The sequence below is a fragment of the Poromitra crassiceps genome, assembly GCF_964638095.1.
Source record: "Poromitra crassiceps genome assembly, chromosome: 13".
Classification (NCBI taxonomy): domain Eukaryota; kingdom Metazoa; phylum Chordata; class Actinopteri; order Beryciformes; family Melamphaidae; genus Poromitra; species Poromitra crassiceps.
In genome coordinates, this window is record NC_139644.1 from 36,763,943 (window position 1) to 36,779,797 (window position 15,855).

Sequence of the window (15,855 nt, forward strand, 5' to 3'; positions counted from 1 at the left end):
CACCCGCTGCCTCCCCATACAGGCTCCCACACAATTTAAAAGGCTACGGTCTAAAACCTAACACAGGTAGACGAGAACAGACCTAGAGGACAGACATAAATAACATGGAGGTAAATGTAGGTTACTCAACTCGCCCGATTGGCGATGACCCCCCCCCGGGGTCTACGCTTGTGGCGCCGACCGACTCCCCGGGGAATCACGGCTTCGTCGGCGGCGCTGGACAAAGTCAGGCTTGTGGTGTGGAAACAGCATACGGCAGCGTGCCGCTGCTGAAGATCGGCTGGAGCGCGGCGACAAGGTTCACTCCTATAGCCCGGCCCTCACTGACTACAGGAACACTTTCCCCCTGGCTAACTGTCTTCCGCGCCGGCAGCCCTAATCAGCTGCGAACGCTCCCTCCCGTCCCGAGAGTGACCAGCCGAGAACAGACAGACGCTCCTCCAGCAACCTGGAAGTCAAAGGCTGGCTGCCTTTTGAATGTCTGCGTCTCCTCTGGCCACACAGGTGAGAGTCATTAACATCAGGTGTGAGTCATTGTCCCTTGATTAGTTGATTGCAGGGAGACAGCCCCTGCTGTCTCACTACACTCTCCCCCCCCTTGGCAAAGGAGACTTGTCCCCAAGTCACTCCAAAGACACATTGTAGTCACGGGACCACGCTGGCGCCCTCCGGTGGCGCTGTGGCCTTCCCCCTTCGGCTCCCCCTGCCGGCCGGGGCCCTGGCTCTCTAGGGGCGCTGCTCTGCTGCTGACGTGAGGAAAGTAGGACACCCTCTGGTCTAGCGTCGAGTTGAGGCTCGCCTGGTGCAGGTACGGTCACCCTCGGATCCCGTCTCTCCTCCATGGACCTCGAAGCAGCAGACGTGTCGTTCCCTCCTCGAGACGTCCCCGCTGGCTCCTGGCGCCTCAGATAGACCCAGCTAGGCCCCCAGTGGACATCAGGCGGACACTGTGGTGGGTTGAGCTGCTGCAGTAGGTTGGATGGCTGCCTCGACCGGTCTCTCCCCGCTCCATCATGGGTTGCCAGTGGTTCTGGGTTGGATGGCTGCCTCAAACGGTCTCTCCCCCCTCCATCATGGGTTGCCAGTGGTTCTGGGTTGAGCCGCCGCCGTGGGTTGGATGGCTGCCTCGACCGGTCTCTCCCCCCTCCATCATGGGTTGCCAGTGGTTCTGGGTCAAATGGCTGCCTCGACCGGTCTCTCCCCCCTCCATCATGGGTTGCCAGTGGTTCTGGGTCAAATGGCTGCCTCGACCGGTCTCTCCCCCCTCCATCATGGGTTGCCAGTGGTTCTGGGTCAAATGGCTGCCTCGACCGGTCTCTCCCCCCTCCATCATGGGTTGTCAGTGGTTCTGGGTCGAATGGCTGCCTCGACCGGTCTCTCCCCCCTCCATCATGGGTTGCCAGTGGTTCTGGGTCGAATGGCTGCCTCGACCGGTCTCTCCCCCCTCCATCATGGGTTGCCAGTGGTTCTGGATTCGGGGAAAGATATGGCTTGAGCCGATTGAAGTGCAACACCATCTCGGGCCCTCCCTGCACTAGCACTACTCTGTATAACACCTCAGTAACCCTCTCTAAGACCCGAAATGGGCCCCTAAAGCGTCGTTGAAGTTTAGGGCAGAGCCCTCTTTTCCTCGCCTTGTTACGGACCCATACTAGCTCCCCTTCTGAGTAGAACTGAAAATTAACTTTGACATCAAAAGCAGCCTTCTGCCGACCCGATGCCCTAGTTTGGTGTCTCCGCACGGCGTCAACCACCGTAGACAAAATTCCTGCTACGCTTGTGATGTATTGATTGGCTGATGGAAACCTCTCCTTCTCACCTAGATGTAACATGATGTCAACTGGGAGTACAATCTCTCGGCCAAATAGCACCTTATAGGGTGTAAACCCTGTGCTGGCGTGGACACTGCTGCGATATGCCATCATAACATACGGCAGCAGTGTATCCCAGTTTGTCTGGTTATCCTCCACAAATAAGGACAACATTGACAAAAGGGTGCGATTGAAGCGTTCAATTAATCCATCTGACTGGGGGTGATATGCTGATGTCCGAGTCTTATGAATGTTTAGCAGCCTACATAAGTCCTGAAACAAATGAGACTCAAAGTTACGGCCCTGATCCGTGTGAATGCTACGTGGTGCACCAAAGCGACACACCCATTGCTCTGCTACCACTTTGGCAATGGTTTGGGCCTCTTGATTAGGGAGGGGAAATGCCTCTGTCCATCTAGAAAAATAGTCCCCTATTACCAGAATATATTTATTTTTGGCAGTGGTCTCGGGCAGGGGTCCCAAAATATCCAAGGCTACCCGCTCATGAGGCCTTGATGCCATAACAGATTGCAGTGGGGCACAAGGGGCTGGCCCTTGAGTTTTACGTGAGGCGCAATCCACACACTCCCTGCACCACTGTTTTACATCCCTGAACCACCCAGGCCAATAAAAACGATCTTTAACTTTTGCCTGTAGTTTCTGTACCCCCAAATGCCCCCCGGTTGTTGAATTATGTAGTTGGGCCAACACGCTGGGTACCAATGCACCAGGAAGGACCACCTGTACCTGGGAGGAGGCATCTGAATTAACAGGGGGTATTCTCACTAACCATTGGCCCTGCAGCTGTAATTGTGACCACACTGGGGCATAGCTCCGTAAAGCCGGATCATCTGGAAGTTCTATGCTCTGCCCGCCCCTTCCCCTCTTGAGACGAATTAGCTGCTGTATCGCTACATCCTCCGCCTGAGCTCTGGCTATTTCATCCACCTCAGCACTCTGGGTGGAGTCTACCGCATGGCCCGCCCCTCGAACGGCTCGTATGACAGGTTTTAAAACTGACTGGATGGCAATGAAATTGTCTGGTTTTGGAACAGTCTGGCGCCCCTCTAGAAACCCTGGAACTCTGGATAAAGCGTCAGCATTAGCGTGCAACTTCCCAGGCCTATGCACTATTTTGTACTGAAAGTTGGCCAGCTGCTCTATCCACCGGGCCAGTTGCCCCTCCAGACCCTGGAAATTGTGTAGCCATCGCAGGGAGTTATGATCAGTACGCAAAATAAATTCCTTACCAAGCAAATAATGCTTAAAATGCTTAGTAAAAGTTACCATACTCAATAGCTCTTTTTTGGTTGTTGCGTACTTTCGCTCTGACTTTGTCAAGGCCCGGCTAGCATATGCTATTACACGCTCAAATCCCCCTTCCTCCTGCGACAGCACAGCACCAATGCCCGAGTCACTTGCATCGGTGTCTAAAATAAATGGCTTACTGGGGTCCGGATAAGCCAACACAGATGCAGAAAGCAAACCTCGTTTGAGCTGTTCAAATGCATGTTGGCATACATCGGTCCACTTAAAACGCCTCCCAGTTTCTGTCAGTTGATGTAGTGGGCGGGCTATTTGAGCAAAATTTTTCACAAAACGCCTATAATATGAGGCCAAGCCGACAAAACTTTTCACCTCAGTCTGGGTCCTAGGGGCGGGCCACTCCCGCACAGCCTGCACCTTTGCTGGGTCTGCCCTAACCCCTTCAGCTGAAATGATGTGGCCAAGATATTGAACCTGGGCGGAAAACAGGCTACATTTTGAAGGCTTAACTTTCAAATTAGCCTCCCGCAACTTTAAAAGTACTTCATCCAGACGCACCAGATGTTCCTGGAAGGTGCGACCAAACACAATGATGTCGTCTAGATACACTAGACAGGTGTTCCACTGTAGGTCAGCCAGCACTACATCCATCAACCTCTGGAAAGTACTTGGGGAGTTGCACAGACCAAAGCTCAGGACATTAAATTCAAACAGCCCCTGGCGTGTAATGAATGCAGTCTTGTGCCTATCATTAGCGTCTACCTCCACTTGCCAATACCCACTGGCTAAATCTAACGTGGAGAACCAGCGAGCATTACATAGACTGTCCAATGCATCATCAATTCTAGGAAGTGGATAAGCATCTTTTATAGTCAGATCGTTTAGCTTACGGTAGTCTACACAAAAGCGGAGGCTACCATCACGTTTTCTAACCAGGACCACTGGGGCTGCCCAAGGGCTGCATGAAGGGCGGATGACGTCATTCTCCTGCATCTGCTTTATGTGTTCAGATACCTCCTGTTGTAAATGAAGTGGAACACGCCGAGGGGGCAATTTAACAGGTTTGGCATCGCCAGTGTCAATCTGGTGTAGTGCAAGATGGGTCCTGCCTAGATCTGAATCCCCAGTGCTAAAAACAGATTGATGGCGAGATAGCAATTTTGACACCGCCTCGACCTCCAAAGGGTCCAGGCCTTTTTGGTCAATGCCAAACCGGGACAAAAGAGAAGCAGTTGACCAGGGCTGGGTGGGTTTTACCCGCTCACTATCTCTCCCCTCCCCGCCATTCTCTATGTCGATACCAGCGTAAAAAGTGCCCACTTTCATACCAGATCTTAAAACTAGCTCATCGCCTGTGACATTAATCACACGAACCGGAAGGGTCCCCTCTTTGACCCGGCAAACTACACGGGCTACTAAAATGTCGCAGTGGTTTGGCAATGAGGAAGAGGGCTCCAACATACCCTCTAATCCATCCCCAAATCCAGCAGCAACGGCCCCTCTAACAATTGCCTCGCTGCGGGGGGGCACCACAGTGTCAGCCTGGATCACCACCACTTGAGGTTGGTGCACATCCTGAGGGACCAACAAATGTAATGTCTTCCCCATTATGCGACAAATTCTCTCTTTAAAATCCAGTACAGCGCCATATTTGGATAAAAAATCAAAGCCCAACAGAATCTCTTGAGAGGGGATATCCGCAACCAAAAATTCAGTGACCACTGCCAATGAATCAAATTGACAGACTGTTTGCCATTGCCCCATGACCCCCATATTCCCTCCATTAGCAGCTGACACCTCCCTATTGTACTCACTTAGCTCAGACCCACCCTTGGTAATTGTCAGCCAAATTTGTTTGGGGATTATGGACCGATTGGCCCCACTATCCACTAATACCATGGATTCCAACCCACCTATTTTGGCGGCCAAATAGGCGGAGCCACCAGCATCGCTTGTAGAGGCCACACTTTGAGAAGGTGCGGGGGCAGGCATTTGGCCCTCTGTGCCGGCCCCCTCTAGTTTCCCTGCAAATAAGGGCAGTTACGGCGTATGTGTCGATCACACCCACATTCCCAACAACCACTCCCCCGTTCCCGGGACCACCCTGGTCTTGCGTTGGTGGGCGGGGCTAGTCCTTCTGGGTCTCTACTAGGATGGCCCAAACTAGTAGACATGTTTGTGGGGGCCCTTTGTAATATTGTGCCCTGCAATGCTTTAACCTCCTGGCGCAGTCCCTCCACCACCCCCAACAAAACATCCATTCTCTCATCACTTTTTGTTTTATGTTCTGAAACTTCTCGAACTCTAACATCAGGGGGAGGAGCCTGGGAATGTTCTAAATTTCTTAACAGTTCCATTTCGGCAGCTAAATCAATGGCAGATTCCAGGGTGTCTGGCTTGGCACTACGCAAACTAATACGAAAATCTCCAATGGCAAAGTGGGTTACAAAATGGTCTCTAGCTAGCAGGTCACGGGTGCCCTCATCCGCTGTCGGATAAGCTCTAACGGTTAAGCGGCGTAATGCATTACCAAATTCCCGAGCAGTTTCATTGTGCAACCTCCTCCTGCCTGCAAACGCAGCTCTACTCCAGTCGTCACTGTCACAAGGCTCTAAACACCTGGTCATGGCAACTTTCAACAGTGCATAATTGCTTTTAGCGTCAGCCGATATGCCACTATAGATGTCCCGAGCGCGCCCAGACAGAAGTAATGACATGAATTTGAGTTTAAGGGAGTCATCCCAATTGTTTACATCGGCTGCCAAATCAAATTGTTCAGACCAGTCAGTCCACTGGCGTCCCACCCCAGTAAACGTTTCCGGCATAAATACTGGACGGGGGGTGGAAAGTGAATTACCCAGATTGGGAGGCATTACGACCGCCGGATTTTCTTCACCATTCTGAATAATAGGCCCAGGTTGATTGGGACCAGCCTCGAGTGACATTTTGAGAGGTTAATCCCGCCGCTGCCACCAGTGTAATGAACCTTTTGGTAATTAGGCAGCTAAATGCTGCTACCTTGAGAACCGGTAATTGGTTCACTGTCACTGAGGCTGGAAATATCCCACACAGGAAACAGATTGTACATACAGAAGTCACTTTATTATCTAAAACCAATTCATATAGGGCATGGGCAACGAGGTGAGGAGGTACACAATGGAACCGCACAGGTATGGCAAATGGGCCGGAGTAATGCCGGATTTATATACAGTAAGAAGAGATAACACCGCACTCTAAAGAGCTAGATATACAACGACTAGCTTAGCCACTTCACAACACAGCACACGTAGGATACTAGAGATAACACCGCACTCAAGAGCTAGATATAAAACGACTAGCTTAGCCACATCACAACACAGCACACGTACCACACAGGGGTACAGCACAGCACTACAACCTTCACTGCAAGGATTGCACACACGTCACTGCAAACGTAAAAGCCCATGAGCTAGGAGAAAACCCAGGCACCCTCCACCCCAAAACCAATATAGCGAGCTCCACCCGCTGCCTCCCCATACAGGCTCCCACACAATTTAAAAGGCTACGGTCTAAAACCTAACACAGGTAGACGAGAACAGACCTAGAGGACAGACATAAATAACATGGAGGTAAATGTAGGTTACTCAACTCGCCCGATTGGCGATGACCCCCCCCCGGGGTCTACGCTTGTGGCGCCGACCGACTCCCCGGGGAATCACGGCTTCGTCGGCGGCGCTGGACAAAGTCAGGCTTGTGGTGTGGAAACAGCATACGGCAGCGTGCCGCTGCTGAAGATCGGCTGGAGCGCGGCGACAAGGTTCACTCCTATAGCCCGGCCCTCACTGACTACAGGAACACTTTCCCCCTGGCTAACTGTCTTCCGCGCCGGCAGCCCTAATCAGCTGCGAACGCTCCCTCCCGTCCCGAGAGTGACCAGCCGAGAACAGACAGACGCTCCTCCAGCAACCTGGAAGTCAAAGGCTGGCTGCCTTTTGAATGTCTGCGTCTCCTCTGGCCACACAGGTGAGAGTCATTAACATCAGGTGTGAGTCATTGTCCCTTGATTAGTTGATTGCAGGGAGACAGCCCCTGCTGTCTCACTACAATATGAACGGTGAACAGACCATTTAGCTAGGTGTCCATTATCACTGTACAATATCACTTTTTAATGGACACCTTGCAGCCAATCAGAATCGAGTATTCACCCAGACCATGGTATAATAGAAGTTACCACCCAGCTCCACTAATAATGTCACCGTCTTGTGTGGATAATGAATGTAACAGTCGTAAATATGTCTAACGTTACGGTTATGCTTATGAAACATTGTTTGACTGTTCAGTTTGGTCAACACCAGGCATTAGACGGTACCGTATAATACAGGAGAAGCAGGGTATTTCCTGGCTCACACTAACGTGAATATCCACTTCCCCGCAGCCAAAACACGACCAAACATGCCACAATAATTAGGGATGCACGATATATCTGCAATCATATCGGTATCGGCCGATGTTAGTCATTTTTTAACATATCGGTATCGGCCCGATGTTGCAATGTTAATATCGGTTATCGGTATCAGCGAAATTCTTCACATTGAGATTAAATAATGCAGTAAATCTATGATTTATGGGCTTTTACAAATGTTTTTGAAATAGAGAAATGCATTCCCTTTTCAAATTCAGTGTTTACATGTGTTTTTCAGTATGTACAAAATTTTATTATCATAGAAATGTGTTTTTATACAGACGATATCGACATCGGTAAATATCGGTTATCGGCCATAACAGCAATGTTAATATCGGTTATCGGCATCGGCCTAAATTTTCATATCGGTGCATCCCTGACAATAATGTCCGATAATTCATCCAGAATCCTTCCTGGCCATCTCGAGGCTGATCTGACCGATAAATTGTCCAGGTTTCCATTTTCAAGTGACTTTTATGAGTTAACGTTACAAAGCAACCAACAGTCTGCTGTTGCCAGGCAGCTGCTTGGGCGCGTGCGGATATGGTGCCTGTGCTCCAGCTCGTTCACACGCTGCCTGCAGTTGTTCTAATGGCCACCGGTGTCAGCAATAGTTAGAACTTACAGATAGGACTTTAATTAAGGAAAGGATAATAGGATAATACAGTACATGCTTTGAATTCCTTAGTTTTAGCTATGCAGTGATCTAAGAAGACTGGATGGAATCCAGCAGATGATAGAACACTCATTCGTAAGAGATTCGAGACTTGACTTGGACTTGTGACCAAAGACTTGAGACTTGACTTGGACTTGAGCTGAAAGACTTGAGACTTTACCTTGGACTTGGAAAAAATGACTTGTGAGCATATCTGGGTTTAGGCAACTAAAACAACTTGGTTGGGGTTCTAGTTTGGGTCAGGGTTAAAAACTGGTCATGTCGTGGCTCGAACCAGCTCTCTCGCAACGAGAAAGTTGAAAGTTGGACCGCCAGAGGTCAGGCGGTCATCTCACAATGTCTCAACTGCACGCAATTGGACCATTGTGCGTACTAAATGCTACTAAATGCACGTAATTTGAAAGAAATATTATTCGTACGCAGATTGAAGAGAACAGGCTGTGTAAAGTGAAGTGTTTCCTGTTTGTTGACTCTACAGATCCAGAGGTCTTGAGGATCATGCTGCTTGGGAAGACTGGGGCAGGCAAGAGCTCGAGTGGCAACAACATGCTGGGACGAGAGGAGTTTAAATCAGACATGAAGCTGCAGAGAGTCACTCCGCACTGCGAGAGGGCGGAGGGGGAGATCAATCATGAGGATTTCACTGTGAGTTTCGCTGTGATTGACACACCTGGGCTTTTTGAGACCAAACGCAAGAAGGAAGAAATTGTTCGTGAGATTCTGCAGAGCGTCAAACTCCAGGAGCCGGGGCCGCACGTCTTTGTGCTCATAATTCCCATGGGAAGGATGACTCAGGAAGACCAAGACACCAACGCGGTGATCGAGATGAAGTTCGGCCCAAAGGTGTGGGACTACACCATCGTGCTGTTCACGCACGGGGATCGTATGGAGGGGAAAACGATCAATGATGTCATCAGCGAGTGTGATGATGACCTTCGCAACTTCATACGCAAGTGCAGCGGCGGCTTCCATGTCTTCAACAACAAGGACCCAGGGAACCAGAAGCAGGTGAAGAGCTTCCTGAAGAAGATCCAAACCCTGGTGGCCCTGAATGGAGGCTATAAAAATGGCTATTACGGCACAGAATTGTACCCCGCGGAGGAGAAAATGATCAGGAAAAGACAGGAGAGCCTTCTGGCAGAGAAAGATGAAGCGATCCGCCATGAGGAGACACAACTGGAGCAGCATTTCCAGGGCCAAGAGCTGGTGAAGGAAAGGAGGAAGCTGTGGAGAGGTGAGGAGAAGAAGGCAAGAGCGGAAGCCGAAAGGGAGATGAAGAGCAGTATCTTCAAAATTGTGGCCTTGGTAGTATTGTTTCTTGCATTGGTTTTTGCGGTTCTGGGACGAGTCGCACTGGTGCTACTGGGGATAGGTTTGATTTGTATTTGGAAGTATATGCCAAATAAGGCTAAAATCAGTCTGATAATATGGCGACTATTCCACCACAAATGAGACAGGATGATACAAATAAACGGAAATAATGTGTTTTGAGATAGCCTATTGAAGCATCCATTGTTAATGAAGCATTATTTTGTTATGATGCTTCACCCTATCTGACCGAAGTGAACTCTGGTCAACACTCACGCTCTCATTGGATGCAAAGGAGGAGAACATCTTGTTGGTAGATAAGATGACATGTATGACAGTAGAAGAATTAAGTAATCATACAGGAGTTATAATGCTCACCTAAGCAGCTCTTGCATGCGTAAATCACATCATAGCCTACATGTGTGGTATATTTGCATGAATCTGGTAGATTATTTTATTTATTTGTTTGTTCCGACCAATACACACCAACAAATTGGCCGGAAAGGAGCAGGAAGAAGAAAATTATATACTGTACCTGCCCCTTTCTCAAAACTGAAATAATGGATGGTCTGCCGTTTTCATACAAACAATAATTTCAATAACAAGCTACAACATGGAACATAACAATGAAACAAAATAACATTATGACAGTAGTTATCAACCTTGTGATCGCGACACAATCATAGGTCACATGTGAGAAGACAAAAAATAATATATGAGCTCTGATTACACGATAATTCACCCAACAACTTCATATTGTCTAATTGTTCTTTGCCTATAAATCTTCTTGAACTGAAAAATACCGACAGACAACCCTTTAAATCATTCGGTAGAGCATTCCACAGTTTAACACCAATAACTGCGACACACATCTGTTTTAAGGGTCCGTGCATGCTGATGCTTAAAATTATATTTCCTTCTGTGGCCTTCTTGTACCGAACTAAAAACAAACAACTTTAGCAAATTTTCTGGCAATACTCTCCTTTTTGGTTTATAGAAAACCAACAATGTCTGTAACTCAACTAAATCTTTAAGTTTGATTAGTCCTGATTTAATAAACAATATGTTGGTATGTTCTCTTGGGTCCGCATTATGAATGATTCTTACTGCTCTTTTCTGTAAAATAAATAATGGTTTTATATTACACGTGTTGCCCCACACCTCCACCCCGTAAGTAAAATAAGGCAAAATAATTGAACAATACAAAATCCGCCATTGTCTTGTAATCCAACACGTACCTTGCCCTGCTCAAAACAGAAATATTCTTAGACAACTTTGATTTTACATATGCTATATGAGATTTCCATGTCAATTTGTCATCCATTATTACTCCCAGAAACCTAAATTCAGACACTCTTTCAATTAGCACTCCATCTATAGACAAAAATACATTTTCATCTTTTTTCTATTTGCAAAAACCATAAACTTCGTTTTTTTTCAGATTTAACGATAACTTATTTACATCAAACCATCTTTTAAGTTTGACCATTTCATTTGCAATGCTTTCTGCCAAAACTGTTAAATCATCTCCTGAACTAAAAATGTTTGTGTCATCTGCAAACAAAACAAACTGCAATCATTTTGACACATCACAAATATAGTTGATGTACAAAATAAAGTTTCGGCCCCAAGACTGAGCCCTGTGGAACCCCACATTCAATCTTCAAACACTCAGATGTATTACCAGCAAACTGTACATATTGTTGTCTGTTGTCCAAATAACTGCTTAACCAATCTAGAACTACCCCTCTCATCTCATATGTATGTAACTTAGAAATTAAAATAGTGTGATCAATTGTATCAAATGCCTTCTTCAAATCAATAAAAACCCCTATTGTGTATTTTTTGTTCTCTATTGCTGTTGTGATTTCTTCCATTATATTCATTAATGCTAAAGCTGTAGAACGATTCATCCTAAAACCATACTGACTCTCACTCAGCAAGTTATTCTTAAAAAAAAAACATCCAGTTTTTGTATAAAGTTTTTCAAGCACTTTAGAAAATTGTGAAAGCAAAGACACTGGTCTGTAGTTCGTAAGACTGTGCTTATCTCCTGTTTTGAAAAGTGGAATAACCTTAGCTATTTTCATGCTATCTGGAAAAACACCCGTGTGAAAAGAAAGATTGAAAATAAAGCATAAAGGTTTGATTATACCATCAATCGTTTTTTTCAGATAAGATGACATGTATGACAGTAGAATAATTAAGTAATCATAGTCATAATGCTCACCTAAGCAGCTCTTGCATGCGTAAATCACATCATAACCTACATGTGTGGTATATTTGCATGAATGCATTATCTGTGAAAATCCAGTAAAATGATATAATCATTGATTACTTTAGTTGAAAAACGAATCAAGTGTGACAAATAAAGGAAAATGTATTCCCATAATGATCATACCAGAAATGTAACTAAGATGTGTCTTAATTGCTGTATTAAAGACTATCGTGTTGACTGTGTGTTGAGGGCAAGGAGAGAGAGGTAGAACCCAGGTTGTGATGTAAGCAGCTGCTCAGGGTGGGGGTGGGGGGGAGGTGTTTGCAAGGTCAGGTTTTGGACAAACTGCTTGGGAATTCAATAACATTGAAGTGGAGGAGATTACCTGCTCAAGTAAAAAGTCAGTGGTTTGAGAGCCATGTTCTGCAGGGAGAGACTGCCATGTTTTGATTTGTAGTTATGCCCCCAGATGGGCGGGGAGGGGGGTCTGGGGGGTGACTTTTCTGGAACTTTTAACTGACGCTGTGGAAGTTAAAGATGGGGTAAAGCAAAACTGAAGAAAACTGAAGAATCTGTTCTCTGGTGGATTCCATTTTTCTTTCAACAGTATCAGTTGCAGGACAAAACATACCACATTTGTGTTTACATACTTACTGTGAGGTGATGTCATACCTTCATCTCCTCATGAATATGAACTGTTAGATGATGTCATGACTACATCACTATGGACTCTGTTAGGATGTCATCATTGGGATGTCATAATTTATGATGATATCATATCTCGGATGGTGCCTCGGTGATGGTGCCTACAGTGATGATGTCATATTTCTGATGATGTCATAACGCAATGTGATGTCATGTTCTCAAGCTATAAGAGTCAGCTCTGCCAGCCCTCGGCATCCGATCGTAAATTCACCTTCCGATCGATTTCGCAACAGCATTCCGTCTCTAGATTTGTCTGTTGCCGTTTCTAGTTACCAAGCGCCTAGGGCTCCCAGCTACCAAGCTTAATGTGTTCAAGCCGTCAAGTGAATCCACCTGACCCCTGCCTAACACTTGCATAACCTTTCCTCTGAAGACAGTACCAAGCCCATTCCTCACTAAGCACCTGTTAACTACATTCAGAATGACCCAGACAAATGCGCTCAGCAAGACTATTTTGATGGATTTCAAAAGTAGTAATCCCAAAGTATTCGGAATCTATTCTAATGGAATATGTTACAAAATACATGTATTGTAGTCAATATTCTGTCGTGGAATACATTTTCAAAGTAACCTTCCCAACACTGATTATAGGTTGAATATGATAGTATTGTTACAGTGCACTCCTCTTATAGTGATCACCTTGGGATGGGTCAAATTGATCACTATAAGTGGATGATCATTATAATCGATTTTTTATTTTTCTTTGTTTCTCATGCAGATTAACATCTACATCTCGGTCTCGCGCCGCCATCTCTCCACAGATAGAGAATGAGATGCCGACATCTCTCCAGATACAGACAGACATGCACACCAAGTATCGCTGCTGTATCTCATTGGCTCATTGTTGGCAATTTGTAAGTAAAAAAAGATAAAATTATGTAGTTAAAAAAGAATCCATTGTCCTCAGGTGGGACAAGGCCCAAAATGACCACTGTGTAAGCGGAGTATTGATCACTATAAGCAAATTATTTAAACAGCATGTGAATGATTCGGGACCAAGCTTTTTGATCAATTGAAGTGGTTGATCACAATAACAGTGATCAGTATAGAGACATTATCAGTTGCAGGACAAGACGTACCATTTTGTGTTTAGATACTTGCATAACCTTTCCTCTGAATACAGCACCAAGGCCATTCCTCACTAAGCAAGTGTTAACTACATTCAAGAGACCAGACAAATAGGCTCAGTAAGACTATTTTGAAGCATTTCAAAAGTAATCCAAAGTATTCGGAGATGATGAGGAATTCAATTTTGGAACTTTAGAATTGTTCAGAAACGTCCTTCTTTCTCACACTTCAACACTCAAAATAAGTGATTGCCATAACTGCCCAAACCTAACCTCCTGAATTGTGAGATATAAGTAAACTTCTGAGCAATTAAAGTTCCAAATTATACATCTTCATTATAATAAATGTATGATTTGACACCAAGATTATCCATATCAGATTAGTCTACACAACTTTATTGCAGTCCCAATTTATATAGGCTGCTATAAATTATTTTTGGAATGCCTTTGGCTATTAAGTGTACCATGCTTTTATCACAAAATGCACAATTGTTGAACGTGGACACGGTCAGTTATACATGGGTCACTGAGGTGTTTGTAGACCACAGCTTGTATATTAACAAGTTATGTCTCAGCACACAGGAACACCTGTGGTCTGTGGATAAGAAGCTCTATACACAATCTAAGGGCCCATACAGAGCTTTGCATAAAGAAGCACATATCAAATAGAACAGTCTGTGGCTTCATGCTGGAAATGCTGTTTATGTTTTGAAGAGTACCATGTAGCTATAGACCTGTGGACATTAACACTGCAGTATTCTGTTACATCAGCACACAGCCTGCTTGGTATGAAAATAACTGGTGATTGTAATCAATTAACAGGTGATTACAATCAAGTGACACAAACAGCCAATGAGCTGTCTGTATTGTAGTGCCATATTGGTAGGAAAATGCGTGTGACATGGGAATACTATGGATAGTACATTCAATGTGAGTTTTGTATGGGAATTTCAATTAAATGCATGAAATAAGGTATGTTGTTAACAAAAGTTTATGAAACAGCGAAGTGTGTGTTCAGCAAAATAATCTTCACAAATGAGAATAACTTATGATTTTCGGAGCGTAGTCTAAATGCATTTTTTTTAAATGCAATTTTCAGAAAATGCTTCAAAAATAATAAAAGTGGTACTCATTTGTGAAAATTAGCGTGCTGAACACAAACTTCGCTGTTTCATAAACTTTTGTTAACCACAGACCTTATGGGGCATTCCTTTATAACTGGGAATGGTAATCTGAAGGTTCAAAGGTCATGAGCTTGAACGGTGACGTCACCAGTGCTCGTATTTTCTCTCCCAAACTCATAGGAGCCTCAGCAGCCCCGACCTCAAAAATCCAAGATGGCTGCTCCGCGCAACAACAGTAGTTAAAATCGTAGTAAATGTTGTTTATTTAGCACTTCTGTCTTGTTTGTGTCTCATTAAATCAGTTGTACACACTACAGCACTGCATAACTTCTATCTGTGTGGACATGTTGCTGCAGTGTTTGTATGCGCAAAATGCCGCGAAATGCCTTGTTTATCAAATGTTATTGCTAAGAATGGCTAGCCTGGCTAGCGACCGGAGCTGACTCATTTAAACGGATGTGACGCAATTCAACAGTGAACTTCCCAGCTCCCAGTTTTCTGCAAATGGAACGCTAACAAAACGGATGTGACGTCATTCAACCACCACATCCCAGGAATGGGCCATTATTTCATGCATTTAACCAAAATTCCCATACAAAAATCCACAAAATCCCACTGACTTTTACAAGTGCAGGGACTTCTGGGTAAGCCTAAAACAAATACATCATCCCTGCAGTACTCTATTGCTCTATAGAAGCAGCAAGAGCATCAACTGTGTGTGCCCTACAAGTTGAGGCAGGAGAAATGACGCTGTATTTGGTATCTGGTACTGGCCCTAGAGTGCAGTACACCAGACTGCACCTACAGGGCAGTATACCAGACTGCTCCTCCGTATCTGCAATCTATGGTCAGGTTCCAAACCTCTCACCGCTCCCTCTGCTCCTCCACCCGTCCAGATCGCCTCGCCCCTCCAATGCTACGTGGGTTCAAAATTTCCTCATCCATACAATGGTGGAACACGAGCTCCCCCCTTCAGGCAGGACAGCCGAATCACTGCCCATCTTTTCGCAGAGACTAAAAACACACCTTTTCAGGCTACACCTGGGCCCTTCTTGAGCTAACATCTTTCTCCCTCTTCTTAAAAAAAAAAAAAATCCAACTAATGTTACTTATTCCTTCTCAAACTACTTTCTACAAGTACTACTATATTCCTTCAAAAGGTGTCCTTGTGTTGCATAGTTGATTTCTGTACTGTTGACAAAATGTGATATTGTAAGTCGCCTAGTTTTGATAAAAGCG

At 45.5% G+C, this 15,855-nt stretch overlaps 2 protein-coding genes across 2 annotated transcripts; one reads left to right on the plus strand and one right to left on the minus strand.

Annotated features, from left to right (window-relative positions):
- Window positions 1-5,980, minus strand: LOC310788673 (uncharacterized protein). The gene is made up of 2 exons (XM_083650212.1): window positions 4,991-5,980; window positions 1-1,468 (listed from the first exon to the last, which is right to left on the minus strand). Exons 1-2 carry the CDS (start codon window positions 5,067-5,069, stop codon window positions 624-626), a joined length of 924 nt encoding a protein of 307 aa, XP_083506338.1. The 5' UTR covers window positions 5,070-5,980; the 3' UTR covers window positions 1-623.
- A 699-nt stretch (window positions 5,981-6,679) lies between these two features.
- LOC310788536 (GTPase IMAP family member 7-like) lies at window positions 6,680-12,762 on the plus strand (the record flags this gene model as incomplete). Its single annotated transcript, XM_083650074.1, has 3 exons — window positions 6,680-7,079; window positions 8,673-9,428; window positions 12,695-12,762. 3 exons carry the CDS (start codon window positions 6,680-6,682, stop codon window positions 12,760-12,762), a joined length of 1,224 nt encoding a protein of 407 aa, XP_083506200.1.
- Between the last annotated feature and the right edge of the window lie 3,093 nt (window positions 12,763-15,855).

Bases quoted from the DNA above. Each gene is read 5' to 3' on its own strand.
- LOC310788673 (XM_083650212.1), bottom strand. From the start codon at position 5,069: ATGCCTGCCCCCGCACCTTCTCAAAGTGTGGCCTCTACAAGCGATGCT. The intron at 1,469-4,990 runs GTGGGTTGGAAT...CCCCGAATCCAG, and splicing joins CTATTTGGCCGCCAAAATAG to AACCACTGGCAACCCATGAT.